This window comes from Artibeus jamaicensis, unplaced genomic scaffold, assembly GCF_021234435.1.
Source record: "Artibeus jamaicensis isolate MK-2021 breed Jamaican fruit bat unplaced genomic scaffold, CSHL_Jam_final scaffold_3151, whole genome shotgun sequence".
Taxonomy (NCBI): Eukaryota; Metazoa; Chordata; class Mammalia; order Chiroptera; family Phyllostomidae; genus Artibeus; species Artibeus jamaicensis.
In genome coordinates, this window is record NW_026522037.1 from 1060701 (window position 1) to 1074779 (window position 14079).

The 14079-nt window shown below is 64.8% G+C and overlaps 1 protein-coding gene across 1 annotated transcript; it reads left to right on the forward strand.

Moving 5' to 3' along the window:
* The first annotated feature begins 11041 nt into the window (after positions 1 to 11041).
* GRIFIN (galectin-related inter-fiber protein) lies at positions 11042 to 12429 on the forward strand. Its single transcript, XM_037137907.2, has 4 exons — positions 11042 to 11083; positions 11284 to 11363; positions 11458 to 11617; positions 11963 to 12429. Exons 1-4 carry the CDS (start codon positions 11072 to 11074, stop codon positions 12131 to 12133), a joined length of 423 nt encoding a protein of 140 aa, XP_036993802.2. The 5' UTR covers positions 11042 to 11071; the 3' UTR covers positions 12134 to 12429.
* The last annotated feature ends 1650 nt before the right edge of the window (positions 12430 to 14079 follow it).

The window sequence follows — 14079 nt, forward strand, 5'->3', positions numbered from 1 at the left end:
TCCTTCCTGGGGAAAGAGGAGGGGCCGGCCCACATTCCTCTGCATGAGGCCCCTCCCCACATCTGCCTTTCCAAACCTCTTTCCTTCCTATCAGCCCTGGGACTCCCCTCCCCCGTGCCTGCAAGGGGTCTGGGCCCAGTAGCCCCTCCCTCAGCCCTGTCTGGGGGATCAGGGTAAAGAGGACTAAGTGAGGCAGCTGCCCCCCTCCCCCCACCCAAGCTCCCTGTTGACCTGTGGACACATCCTTCGCCCCCTCATCTCCCACAGTGGGGCTCAGGCAGGTGGCCCCCCCATCCCCACGTGGGACTCAGGGACGTCCTGGAACAGGGGAAGAGAGCTGGAGGGGCCAAGAGAGGAAAGCCACGGGACCGCAGGGGCAGGGGCGCGGGGTGCAGGGGCTGGGTCACATGGGCGCCCATCCTGCCCTCAGAGGCGGGTGGAGGACTTCCAGGAAGAGGCAACCTGATCAGATCTGCCCTAGGCCCTGTGTGCGGTCACAGGGGACGGAGGGGGTCCCCGGGTGGGTGGCAAAGACCGTGGGCCACAGACGAGGGAGACTGGCAGCCAGAGGAAAGCGCAGATGCCAGGGCGGGGGCTGGACTGGATGCTCGAGTCCCTGGGTCCTGCAGCGGGGTGTCCTGGAAGCCAGAGCGCAACAGGGCGGGTGGGAGTTCGCCAAGCAGGAGAGTGTTTCTGCTGCAGGACCCACTGTGGCCTCCCAACCTCTGTGCTGGCCGGGCGCCGCGTCCACTCAGCCTGCAGCGTGCTGGGCCCACGGGGGATGGGGGCAGGCCACCAGGCAGGGCTGTCCCCAAGCCTGTGCAGCAGACTTTTGTCCCCTGGCTGTGCAGCCCCAGGGTGATAGGAGAGTGACCAGAGGGCCAGGCCCAGCCTGGGGCAAGTTCTCCCAGAAGTTTGCCAGGCACAGGGCACAGGAACGATAGAGGGTGAGGGCCAGCCAGGCGGCCAGTGTGGGACAGGGACAAGAGCACCCCCTCTAGCCCTTCTGTGCCCCCCAACCTGGCCTCCGCCCGGAGAACCCCCAGCCTGGAGCCAACTCAGGGTTGGAGTTTGTAGTTAAGGCCAAGGGAGCACAGGGACCCCAGGACACAGAATCACACACAGAGGCACGTTTAGAGATGGGACTCGCCGTGAGCCGCCCTGCCCCCCGCCCCACCCCCCACCCAGCCGCCGGGAGATGCCCTTTCTTCCCGGCCCCTTTCTCTGGCGCCGCAGCAAAGCAGTTGCTCGGAACTAACTGAATTTTCCGCCTGGGAAGGGCCTGGGGAGGTGAGGGCAGGTGGGGTCTGGGAAGCAGCTTGTTAACAGGTCTGGCCCTCCCCAGTCCCACCCCCAAGCTCCTTCTCTCTGCCGTGGGGGTGGGGGCGGCTGGGCCCTGGTGGCCTAGGGACAATGGGCAGACAGAGAGGGCACATTGCCCACCCTGGCCAGAGCCGGAGTGGACGAGAGGGAGGCCTGCTGGGGCGGCCGGCGTGGCTCCTTGGGCCTCAGCGCCCCCCCGCCCACAAAGAGAGTGGGACAGGGTGGGGAGGCCGTGAGCGTAAACCGACGGCCTCACAACAGACGTGGTGCCGCTCTTTGAGATTTGGGGCTGCGGCCCACTGCCCAGGTGAAAAGACCGAGGCCGGAGCAGACCCACAGCAGGCCCCGGGCCACGGGCAGGCAGTGGGGGCCGCCAGTTGGTAGAGGAAGGAGTTGGGGAGGGCGTGGCACCACCGGGGTTTGGCACCTGTGCCTGTGGTGTGGGGGGCTGCTGGAGCCGCACGCAGGTACCCAGGAGGCGTGCTTGATGGGGGACAGGCACGGTCTGCACCCCTCCCTGTCGGACCCGTCTCCCTGTCGGACCCCGTCCCCGTGCACAGCTTTCTCCTTCTCTGGGCCCCAGCCCTGCCCCCACACTGGCCCCAAGGCCCACCAGCCTCATAGGTGCCGTGGGGTCTCAGGGCAGCTGGGGGCTGGGGAATGAGAGGAGGGGCTGCAGGGGTGCGGGCCTCAGACATGCGATGGCGCATCACCCCCCTTCCTTTGGCCTCCCCAGGGTCCTGGGCCTGAGGGCCCTGCCAAGGGATCTGTGGCTCCGACAGGTGGGGAGGTGACCGCCATGGGACTTCGGCCCCAGGCCACCTGGGGAGCTGGAACTCTCAGGGGTCACCACAGCTCTCCGAGCTGTGTCAGGCACCAGTGAGGGCAGGAAGGGAGGCCACACAGGGTGTGGCCCCGCGTTATGGGGCCTGGGGCCTGGAGTAGGGGTTCAGAACACAACTCCTGTGTCTCCCTGGTCTGACTCCTCCCCCACCGGGTCTGTGATGCTGGTGAGGGGTCCCTAGAGTGAGGCACCCCAAGGAGTGACCAGTGGAGACCTGGCTGGTCCCAGATGCAGGGGGGCGTGGGCCTGGGGGGCACTGGAGGACTGGGGTGCAGGCATGGCCTCTGCACCATGAGTTCACAAGCTGCTGCAGGCCCTGCCATTCCACCTCCCCACCTCTGGGGTGTGCCGCAGAGCCCAGCCCACCTCCCTTCCTACACCCACGTGTCAGGCCCAGGAGCAGGCCTGCCCCCCTGTTCCTCCGACACCCCCAGGGCCCAAGGCAGCCTCTCTGGCCCTTGCCATTGGAGGTCGTGCGGGGAGCGGGCAGATTTAGGGCACGGAGGGCCACTGCAGCTCGCTGGGACCCGGGGCGGCACTTTCGTACGTCATCTGTCTTGTCTGGGCCCTGCCACTTACTCCCCTGCCCCCCCACCTGCCTAGCGCCCCTCTGTCCACCGGCTCCTCCCTGCAGGCGGCCTGGGCCTAGGCCGCACCCGCTCCTGCTGCAGGGCCCAGATGGCCCTGCCCCGGCCCCCAGGCAGGCGCTTGTGGGGGTCGCTGCCCAGACCGAGGCCACTCCTCGCAGTCCAAGGGGAGGGCAGCCCTGGAGGCTGGGGCACCGGGACAGTTCTGGGCTGTCAGAGCGCAGGGCAGAGTGTGGCCCTCAGAGGGGGAAGGGGCCTGGGGAGGGGGTGGGGGGAGACACAGAGGGAGCTGCAGGGACAGTGACAGGGACAGTGAGAGGCAGCGAGGGTGGCGCTTGGGAGAAGTCTGTATGACTGAGACGAGGTCCTGCCCCCAGGCAGCCCAGAGCCCCCGGCTTGTCCCCATGGAATGGGGAGGGGGACTGATGGACTGAGGAACGCACGGCTGTCTTGGCAGCCGTGGCGCGATTCCCCTCTTGGGGGCATTTTTTCCCCATCGAGTCATCCTGGGCTCCGTCCAGGGCTCAGTTCAGGGCCCCGTCCCTGAGCCCTGGGGTGACCGGAACTCCCCGACAAGACGCCCTGAAGCCTGCGAGGGGTCTGCGAGGGGCCGTTCCCACAGCCTCTCCCGGCACCGGGGCCAGCCCCCAAGCTGAGCCAAGCTGGGAGGGCCGCAGGTTTGCGTGGGGGTCAGTGGGCCTGCGGGACACGGAGCCCCCTCTGCGGCCCTGGGGCTCACTGACGACAATGGTCCGACTCCACTCAGTGACCACCCTTGGATCCCACAGGCCAGGCCAGAGACCGGCAGGGTCCACGATGGCCCCTGGCCTGGGACAGCCCTGTTCCCGGCAGGCGGGCGTGGCGGAGGAAGCAGCTCTTCTGGGGGGGTGTCAGCGGGGTCTAGGAGGGAGCTGGGGGAAGAGGAAGACTGAGCCAGGCTGAGCAGGGTGCTGGGGGCTCCACCCCGAGCCCCCACCACATCCTCTGTGTGCCGCAGCCCCCCCCATCCTGCCCCCTTGGGACAGACGGGTGGGCGGGCTTGTGAGTGGACAGACAGACAGATGGAGGATGAGTGGTCAGATAAACGGGCGGGTCCATGAAAGTGTAGCTGGGTGACCAGAGAGACAGACGGCTAATGAATAACACAGACAGACAGACGGTCAGACAGACGGTCAGACAGACGGGTGAGCAGATCACAGATACCACAGAGGACGCTGCAGGCAGGACGCACTTTCCAACTGCCCACACCCTCATCCCTGGGGTCTGCGGATGTGTCACCTCACATGGCAAAGGGACACTGGGGTTGTGACGAGTGAGGAATCTTGTCCCGGACTGTCCCGGGGGGGGGGGGGCAGTGCAGCCAGAGACTGAACAAGGGGACGGGAAAGTCGGAGCGTGACAGGAAGGTTGACACAGGCTGGTGACACCATCGCTGATGCCGGGGCCACCGGCCGGGGCACGTGGGAGGCTCCCAGAAGCCAGAGTGGGCCAGGAAGCTGGTTCTGCCTCGGAGCCTCGGGAAGCAGCCAGCCAGCCCTGCCTGGGACCTTGGCTTTGGCCTGTGAGGCCTGTCCCTGCCCCATTAGGTTGGTGCAATCTGATAAATGGGGGCAGGGGGGCGGTCAGAGGGATAGGTGGCATTAGGAGGCCCCTAGCAGATCCCTCTAATTCACTCAGGTGGGCCCTGCTCCTGCATGCTGGGTAAGACCCTTGGCAGGACAGCTAAGCAAAGGTCAGGGTTCAGCCCCAAACTTCCAGGATAACCACAAGCCCCGAACCTGTAAGACAGGATCCAGAACATGCGCATCAGAGTCTACAGAGATGGACGGACACCCAGAAAGATCTGGAAGACGGTCCTGGTCTAGGCCCAGAGAGCTCCTGTTTGGTGGGCGGTCGGGAGCCCCCGCCTCCTTGCCCGCAGGCCCCAGCCCAGCCAGCGCCTCTGCCCCAGGGAAAGGTGGCCTGGTAGGCAAGGGGGACAGGCCTGCCGGACCCACACCCGCTGTGCCGTGGCCTGCACTCAACCCCATGCACCGACACACAGGTCCGCACGGGCCTGCTTTCATCTCGCACGGATGCCGAGTGGCCACAGAGGGAGGGGCTCTGCAGTGGTGGGCTGTGGGCAGGCCGACCTGGCCCTCACTCATGCTTCTGACCACCAGGCTTCCTCCCCCAGCCCCTCTGGGAGGGACTGTAATTAACTTCTTCCTGTTCAGATCAGGAACCGTTTCCAAAAACATATTTCGAAGGATTATTTTGCAAAGGAAATGTTTTGAAAAAATCTCATGTCCCGTCGCAGCCTGGGGAAGTGGGAGCAGCAGTCAGAGGGGGGACAGGGGTGGGGCAGCCCTGGTGGCCAGGGTGAGCTGGCCTGCTGGACCTGAGTCCCGCGTGGGGAGGGGGCAGGCGAGGGAATGAGAGGAGGGAGGAGGTAATGGGGCTGAGGGGCCCCACTTCCTCCTGCCCACTCAGAGCCTGGCCCTCGCCTCCCCAGGCCCACCATTGGTCAGCACTCATACACGGTCCCCTTGGGGAACAGCTCACCCGGGGGGCCCACCGCCCCCTCTTCACTGCTCCACAGGGCCTCTCCATATCCCGCGGCTCCCTCGGGCACCTCGTGGGCCCTCACTTCTCCTTAAACTTGGCCCTTGCTTGGCCTCCCCATCCTATAGAAGGCCTCCATCACCACTGGAGTTACATACATAAGTGGCTTGTCTTTGCTTTCATTTTCTATCCTGAGAAATGTAGCAAAATTCCCACCATCACAAAACAGAATCTCAAAGGCAAAGGGTGAGGGGTGGGGTAGTTCTGGGGCACCCCAGACCCAGCAGAGCCAGTCCTGACCCTGACCTTGCAGACTCCAGGCCAGCCCCATGCCCCTCTAGGCCTTCATCTAGACTCCTTCCCTCCTCCACTGTGGCCTCCAAGTGCCCAGCAGAGAGCGAGCATTTGCTAAATCCTGCATAAATGGATGGACAGATGGATGTTGGATGCTGGATGATGGATGAATGGATGGGTGGATGATGGATGGATGGTGGGTGGTTGAATGGCTGGGTGGTAGATGGATGGATAATGTGGACATGAATGGGGTCCTGCAGCAAAGACCCTTTAATCTCACAAGACAATCCCTCAGTTTCCACTTCTCAAAACCCCAGACTGAGCCAGGGGGCGTGGAGGACCAGAATCCTCAGGCAGCTCCCCTCTGCCTCAGTTTCCCCACCCCACCCCCACCCTGGCCTTTGTATGTGTCAGCCCACCACAGCTCTCCCTGGCCGCTCCTTGAGCTGGGGAAACTCCACAGGCTCGGCCAATGCTGGTCATGCGGTTCAGAGGACAGTTCCCAATGCCCCGGGGACCAGGGCGAGGACAGCACTCTCTGTCCCAGCCTGCATGCCAGCTGGTCCAGTGTGACCGAGAGCGTGACGGACACGGAGGGAAGGGTGTCCTGGCCAGCCTGTCCTGCCTGCCATCCACACACTGTGGTCCTCAGACAGGTTACCCAGCCGCTCCGAGCCTCAGTTTCCCCTCTGAGAAAATGGGGAGGCTCAGAGGTGAGTCCTTCAGACCCCTCTGGGGGCCTGTGGGGCACCCCCTGCACTGATCACCTGTCCAAACCCCACCTGCTCAGCCACCACCACGGGTGCAGCCCCCTCCCCGCTCTGGGGGCCAGCCTGGCCGGGGGTGTCCGCAGGAGGCCCCTTCTGGGGGCTGGAGCCCCGTCTGGGGCTGCGTTTGTGGAACTCTCTCCCTCCCCTGCCTCTCCCTGCCTCTCCTGACCCCTTCAGGGCTCCGTCCACCTCTTGGCTTCTCTAGCCATTGCCTTCTCTCCGTGTCTCTCCCCCTCCCTGTCCCCCACTCTGCCCCTGCGCTCCGGCACCCCACCCTACACGGATGTCTTAGAACTGTCATGAGGCCATTGCAGGAACTGGCAGCTCCCCAGGGTCTTGGTGGGAGTATTGGAGCCAGCAGGGCCAGTCTGAGTGGACGAGAAACATGTGGCACTGGCCAGGGGACACTTCGGGAACCTGGGCCAGGAGCTGGGCACAGCACTGCCCGCCCATGTGTCCGAGGCAGGGACAGGGGCCAGCAGCTCCCTGGCTGTGCTGGGCCAGAGCCCGCCCCGAGGGGCTTCTAGGTGGGAGCAGAACTGTCCACAGGCTCCTTCAGGGGAACATTGGAATCTCCCCACATGGCTCAGCCCCGGCTGTCCCGCTCACGGTGTGGCCTCAACTCACGCCCAGGACACCAGTTCCCTCTATAGGTCATTGTCCCCGGTCTCCGGGGAGGGGTCCTTCTCAACAGGAGTCTGGGGACAGCAGTCACGGTGCCAAGAGCCCTCGCCCTGCTGAGGCTGAAAGGGCCCCCCTCCGCTCCCACCATCTCCATTCCGGACCCAGACCGGGAGAGCAGATGTGATTTAAAATATTTAGTGGCCCTGTTCAAAAATTAAAAACAGAGCAGGTGGGGTCAATTTTAATAATACACTTTATCTCACCCCGTAGACTCTAAACATCGTGTTAACACGCAATCAGTATGCAAACTACCAATGAGACATTTGACCTGGCTTCTGCCCTGAGCCCGGTCAGTCTCGCTGTCCACACTCACCTGGTGGTCCGGCAGCCTCCGGAGCCGGAGGCCGGTGGGCTGGGTCGAGAAGCTCCGAGCTGCCGCTGGTCTGCCTTCTTCCGGGCGTGAATCGAGGTCCGAAACTTCTCAAGGGCATGACCCCCGTCTCCCTCTGCCGGATGCGTTCTGTGCAGCCTCCAACAGCGCCACCCAGTAGGTGCCCTGCAGACATTTGGGAACGAAGGGATGGAAATGGGCCTCGTTCCTCTCCCCTTTCCCATGTTGAGGGGTCGTGGGCCCAGGTCCAGAGCAGCACGGAGTGGGGACCTAACCCACACCTGGTGTTCTGTGCTCCTTCCAGTCCCCCTGGACTCTGGCCTGCTGCTGGGAGAGGGGCCTGGCCCCTGAGGCTCTGGCACCCCCATCTCAGGCTGGGTCCAGGAGCCCTGGCCCTTCTCCCTTCTGATTGGGCTCCCAGCTCTTCCTTCCTCAGGTCCGGCTGCTGTGGCATCTGTGAGTAAAGCAGGCGCAGCTTGCCTCCGGAGGCTGCAGGAGCCCAGCCCCTATCTGGAGAAGTCATCACTGCCCCCCCACACCAGCTGTCCTCTGGCCCCCAGCTCTGCCCAGCCAGAGAGGCCTCCCCCTACCCCATGTCTGGCCCCTGGCCTTGGGCCCAGACCGCGGTGCTGACCAGCCTGTCAGGCTAGTTGAGCTTCCTCAGAGATGGCTGCCATCACAGGTCACTCACTCACTCATGGTGGGAGACCAGGCAGGGCTGCCAGGGAGCCCTGCTCCTCAGCCCCAGCCCCCAGAGCAGCACCCAAGGGCTTTGGAGCTTCTTGGGCACCCTTTGGGCTGGGCCACCTCGTGACCCTGCCAGGCCTGCTTACCAGGGAAACTCGAGTCTGCCCAACACTGCCTGGGTCTCTCCATGGGCACTGTGTGCAGGAAGCCCTCACCCTGTGAATGGCAGAGGTCGGAGCCGAGTCCTCAGCTGCTGCCCTTGGGGGCGGGGCTAGGGAGGTTCTGCCCCGCCCACAGTTCTTGACCACCTGGGAGGCGCTTCAGCTGCCGCATCTGTGAACCTGGGGGGCGCACATGTGTGTGCCTGTGCGTGCGCTACAGCACGGGGGTGTAGCACCCTGCTCCGAGGATCGTGGGAAACCAAGCGTTGAGGCCAGGCCTGGCGCAGGCCTCACGGCCAAGGTCCTACCGGGGGCCTCAGCCGGGCAGCAGAAGCCAGAGCTCGGGCCCCTGCAGCTGCCCACGCTGTCTCCCCGCCAGCCCTCTCCACCTGCACCTCACTTCCCCCGCCGGTGGAATGGTGGCCTGGTGCTTTCAAACCACCCTCACCCTTTGGTCTGACCCGCAGGGCAGGAGCCAGCAGCAGGGCAAAGAGTGAGCCACTCCGTGCCAAGGCCACCGGGTGCCCAGCTAGGGGACAGCTGGCCCGAGGCGGTGTCCCGGGCCTGGCTCCGCCCTGCGCAGCGGTACCTCTTGGACAAGCCGGCTGAGAAGTTCCGTGCTCTGTGCTCTCGGGGTGGGGGCTCAGGACAGGAGAGAGTGGTGGGAGGGGATTGGGGGTCCCCCAAGGCAGCACTCACGTCCTGACTCTGCCATCCCTCACTGTGGGGTTCCGGGGGCGATTGCTTCTGCCTGAGCCTCAGTTTCCTCGTCATCAGATCAGGGCAATCATTCCTGACCCCAGGAGGCTGTGAAATCGGAGCTGGCCTCCGCAGAGATGAGGCGATCCTCCAGCTTGTCCAGGGACTTGTGCCTGCCACCCCAGGGGCCACAAAGGTGGGACCCCTCTGCCCTCGACCCCCCGGGGCCTTGCCTCCAGCACAGACTGGCCTCCCAGGGGGAGGCCAGCCCCCCTGCTCACGCTTCCTTCTCCCTGCAGTACCCTTCCTTCCCTGCCACCTTCTGACCCCTACTTGCCCTTCAAGGCCCACTTTAGGTGCCTCCTCCTTCAGGAAGCCCACTTTAGGTGCCTCTTCCTCCTCCTCCTCCTCCAGGAAGCCGACCCTGACCACCCCCATCCTAGCCTGGTGCGGGGCTCCACATTTAGCAGGCAGATGGCTGGGTACAAACTCTGGGTTTGCCGCACTCTCGGGATGCCCTCGGGCCAGTGCCCTAACTTCTCTGAGTCCATGCATCCTTCTCTGTGACTCAGGATGGCAGTCTCACCCTGTGGTCAGGAGCAGCGCAGATGACAATGCGTGGAGAGACCTTAGCCGAACGGCTGGAGCAGCGAGCACCAGGGGTGTTGTCAGCACCGCCCCAGGGAAGGGCTGCCCGCCACCTGAGGACAGAGGCCCCAGGCTGAGGGTGGGCTGTGGAGCCCAGGTGGCCACCTGCTGAAGACCCTCACTGGCTCTGGAGGGGGGAACCCTGACGCTCCTGCTCCTCCAGAGCCTCCGAGAGTCCACAGTGCGGGCACATCTGAGGATTGGGGGCAGGGAGGGTGGCGCCTGCAGGCCAGATCTGTGTGCTCCACTGCACTAGCTCTGGCTGGCCAGCAACGCAGGGTGGGGGTCTGCCCACTGCACCCCCCGCCCACCAGGCCAGGCTGGGCCCCACCTGGGCTCCGTGGTGCCGGGGTGTGCCTGCCGGGCCGGGTCGGCCACATGGGGCCTTAGCATCCCCCCACCCCCTCCAATAACGGACCGGGCACTCCCCTGCACTGTCCACGGGGAGAGGCCAGGCTGGCGCTGGGCCACCCTGCCTGGGACCTGGGGGGGAGAACGGGGCTGTGGGGAGCACTCGGGGTGCATAGGCTGAACACCCAGGGGCCCGGGGGTCACATGAGTGCCCACCCTTCTCAAGAAGCAGAGGCTCCTGAGCCACACATGCAGGTACTAACACCGGGACACACATGGGCCCCAGTGTGCACACACACAGCCTCACACTCCACACAAGCTCACACTTACTGCACGCTCACAGCACGCTCACACAGCAGCCCTGGAGCTCCGTGTGCCCTACCCCCACCAGCTCTCCTTCAGGTAGGTTCCCAGGTCAGTGCGGGGGGGGGGGGCCCACAGCTGCCCGAAAGCTTGGGGAGGCCCTGCCCGTCTCCCCTACATGCTCTGCAAGGGCCCCAGCCTGGCCGCCTCCCGAGATCAGACACCAGGAGGGAAGTGGGGGTGGGAAAGCCCCCCCCCCGCCCGCTTCACTTCTGCCTGCTCTGGAATGCGCTGACCAGAGTGCCCAGCCTAATCCCAACTGGGTGCTCACGAGGCCACTGACCCGCTGCTGAGCCAGCCAGAACGGCACCAAGGGAGGCTGGGTGGGGTGCAGTGAGGTGGGATGGGGTGAGGGACCCAGGCTTCAGGCCCCCCGTGGTCAGACAGGCCCCCAGAAGGCCAGGGAAGGGGTGGCAAGTCCGCCTCCCTCCCCACCCCCTCACTGGACCATTTGGGTCCTTGGGGGCAGAGGCTGGGTGGGGCCTGCCTCGGGCGTCCTTCCTACAAGAACCGGGGAGCGGCTGCTTTCCTATTCCTAGGTGTCCGAGGATCTCAGGTGAAGTTTGAGAGCCAGGCAGGCCCTGAGGAAATGGGGGGCAGGAGAGGGGAGCTGGGCAACCCTCTCCCTGGGGCCTGAATGAAGCACCCGCTGAGGCTGGAGAGGCCAGGACAGAGGGAGAGGCGGGGCAGGGAGGGGCGGGGAGCGGGTCAGCTGTGGGGGCAGGGCCCAGCCCCTGCCGGCCTATATCCCAGGCCAGCTCTGCCCATCAGCAGTGGCTGTGGAGATGGCATTGCAGGTGGGTGAGGCCTGGTGTGCGGGGAAGGAAGCAGGGCTAGGACAGGGGACTCCCCAGTCACCTGGCTCCTTCCAGGTATAGCTGCCCTCTCATCAGACCCTGGGCAGAGACCCCTATCTCCTGCACCCATCAGGGAGGGAGCCAGCTGGGGTGGGCCTCCTCACCCCAGGCCCCCTGCCTCCCCCTGCATCTGCCTGCAGTTCGAAGCCTTCTGTGCAGAGGGCCTGGCCCCAGGCTGGAGCCTGCTGGTGCAAGGGCAAACGGACTCTGGAGAGGACAAGTAAGAGCAGCCCCTTCCCCAGGGTCCCTCCTCGGCCCTGCGTGGGGTGGCTACCCAGCTGTCGGCTGCTCTCACAGCCCTAGGGTGCCCCCAGGTTTGAGATCAACTTCCTGTCCGAGACGGGGGACATTGCCTTCCACGTCAAGCCCCGCTTCACCAGCGCCACCATGGTGGGCAACGCCTTCCAGGGCGGCCGCTGGGGCCAGGAGGAGGTGTCCAGCGTCTTCCCGCTGGTGCTGGGGGAGCCCTTTGAGGTGATGGGGAGCCTGGGGGGCTGCGCAGGAGGCTGGGCTCAGGGGCCCCGTGGAAGTGCCCGGGGCCACCTGCGTGGAAGCTGTGTCCCCACCTGGGGCCCACAGGGGGCATTTGCAGGTCAACGGGCCAGCCCCTATCTCAGGATGGGTGGGTGCAACTGGATGGTCCCCTGCCCCCCAAACACCCCCATAGGAGAGAGGACGAGGTGGGCCCAAGGGACAGGGTTCTCTGGGGTGAGGGGACCCTTCGGCCCACCTGGCCATGCTTAGAGGATTCGTGGAGCAGGGCCAGGACCAGGCCGCAGGTGGGTTGGGGTCACTGGCCGCCTGCCCTCCTGCCTGCAGATGGAGGTCAGCTCAGACGCTCAGCACTTCCACGTCCACGCCCAGGAGCGCACAGTGCTGCAGTTCGCCCACCGCCACAGGCCGCTGGCGGCCATCACCCGGGTGCAGGTGCTGAGTGACCAGCGCCTGGCCCAGGTGCAGCTCGTCAGGAGGGGCCTGGGCTGGGGGTGACACTCCTACCCCACCCCTCCCTGCTGCAGGGCCATCAGTGTGCATCCTTACCCTGGGACCCCAGCAGCCTGGAGGGGCTCTCGGCTTTGTCCTCCCCCTGCCCCCTGTATGGGCAGGGGCCGGGGCTGAGCCGAGCGGAGCCGGGTCTGGCAGCTGGCTGGGCTGGGGGTTACTGAGCCACGTCCCAGGAGCGGGCCTCGGCCACCAGCCATCCCCTATGCCCCGGGGCCATGGGGAGTGGTGCATGGCTCTGGGGACCCCTCTCCAGCTCCACATTCAATAAAGTCTGAGCAGAGTGCGGGGCCTGGCTGCTGTGAGGGGGGGAGAGTGGTGTCAGTGGACAGTGGGGGGGGTCCTGGCCCCGCCCAAGGTCCAGCTGGTCCTGGCCAGGGCTGCTGAGCTCACCACCCCCTCCGACACGCTCCCTCAGCGTCCTTCCTGTGGGTGGAGGGAGGGTCTTCCTGTTTCCCCTCCCACCTGGAAAGGAGACGTGCTCCTCTCCTTGTCCCTTGTCCCTTCTGAGTGCAGTGGCTGGAGGGGTGACAGGGAGGCCTGAGGGCCACCTCTGGGGACAGTGAGCAGGGCGGGGGGGTCTCCCAGTCCTGGTTTCAGATTGAGGCTTGTCTGTCACCTATCTACCACCTATCATATCTGAGTCTCCGTCACCTACCTGTCATCTGTTGTAACTGTCTATTACCTGGTACACCTGTCTACCTGTCATCTGCACATCTGCCATTTATCATATCTGTCTCCTACCTGGCCATCTTTTTTTAAAAAGATTTTATTTATTTTCACAGAGCAGGAAAGGGAGGGAGAAAAAGGGAGGGAAACATCAATGTTTGCCTCTTGCACGCCCCCTACTGGGGACCTGGCCCACAACCCAGGCATGAGCCCTGACTGGGAATTGAACCAGCAATCTTTTGGTTGGTAGGCCGGCACTCAGCCCACTGATCTGGCCATCTTAATTAAACTGGTGATGTCACAGCTTAGGGCCAGGCCTGACCGGTACTGGCCTTTTGAAGGAGTTATTTAAAGAAAGGCAGGAGGTCGGCTGTGGTGGGCAGGGCAGTCAGGCCTGGGCTGTGGGGCCTCAGCCCCTCTGCCCGTGTGTGGCTGTGGGCAAGTCCTGCGTTCTGGGGCAGCTGGAGCCCTCTGCTCATCGGCAACAGGGAGGCTCCAGTGAGTTCAGGTAAAGCACTAGGTACAGTTATGTACCAGGTCATGACGACCTTTGTCATGATGTCACCTGCGTGGAACTTCAGGCACACGGGTCTGGCCCAGACCTTGTGCCCTCTAAGGTTTTATAAATGGAGAAACTGAGGCTGAGTGGGGGAGGAAAGCAGCAAGCTGGGGCTCAGAGAGGGAAGGGCCCGTCGAGATCCCTCTGGGCAGAGCCGCAGGATGAAGGGGAGCCCGTGGCGTCCCCACCCCCAGGTGGGACAATGGTGGCCCCAGCCTCCAGCAGGGAAGCTTCCTTCCTGCCTCCGCTCACGTCCTGCCTCATCCCCTTCTTCGGTGGGTCTGGCTGTCTGTCAAGGGAAGGGGCGGGGCAGGCAGGCAGACACTGTGGACCAGGCCCTGGGCCCTGGGGAGGACCAGGGTAGTGGGAGGGGCAACCTACACGGGGACACCAGGCCTGGCTCTGTGGTCAGGCCAGGCTGCGCCTGTCCCTGCCGGGGCGTCCCTGATCGGAGCCCCAGGCCCTGCTCCTGTCCTTGGGCCTCAGTTTCCCTGCCGACAAAAGCCCCTCCTGGAGATGCGCTGCCTCCAGACAAGCAGACGCCATGCTTTCTTGCTTGGGTGGGTGGGCGTCGGGGGCTGAGCCTGGGGACGGCCTGAGGCTCAGATTCTGGGGCGCGGGCTGTCCCTGAATTTTCTGGGCTCCATGCCAGGGCCTGGCCTGTGCTGTCTCCCAAGAACCAAGCAAGCACCCGGCCGGAATAAGC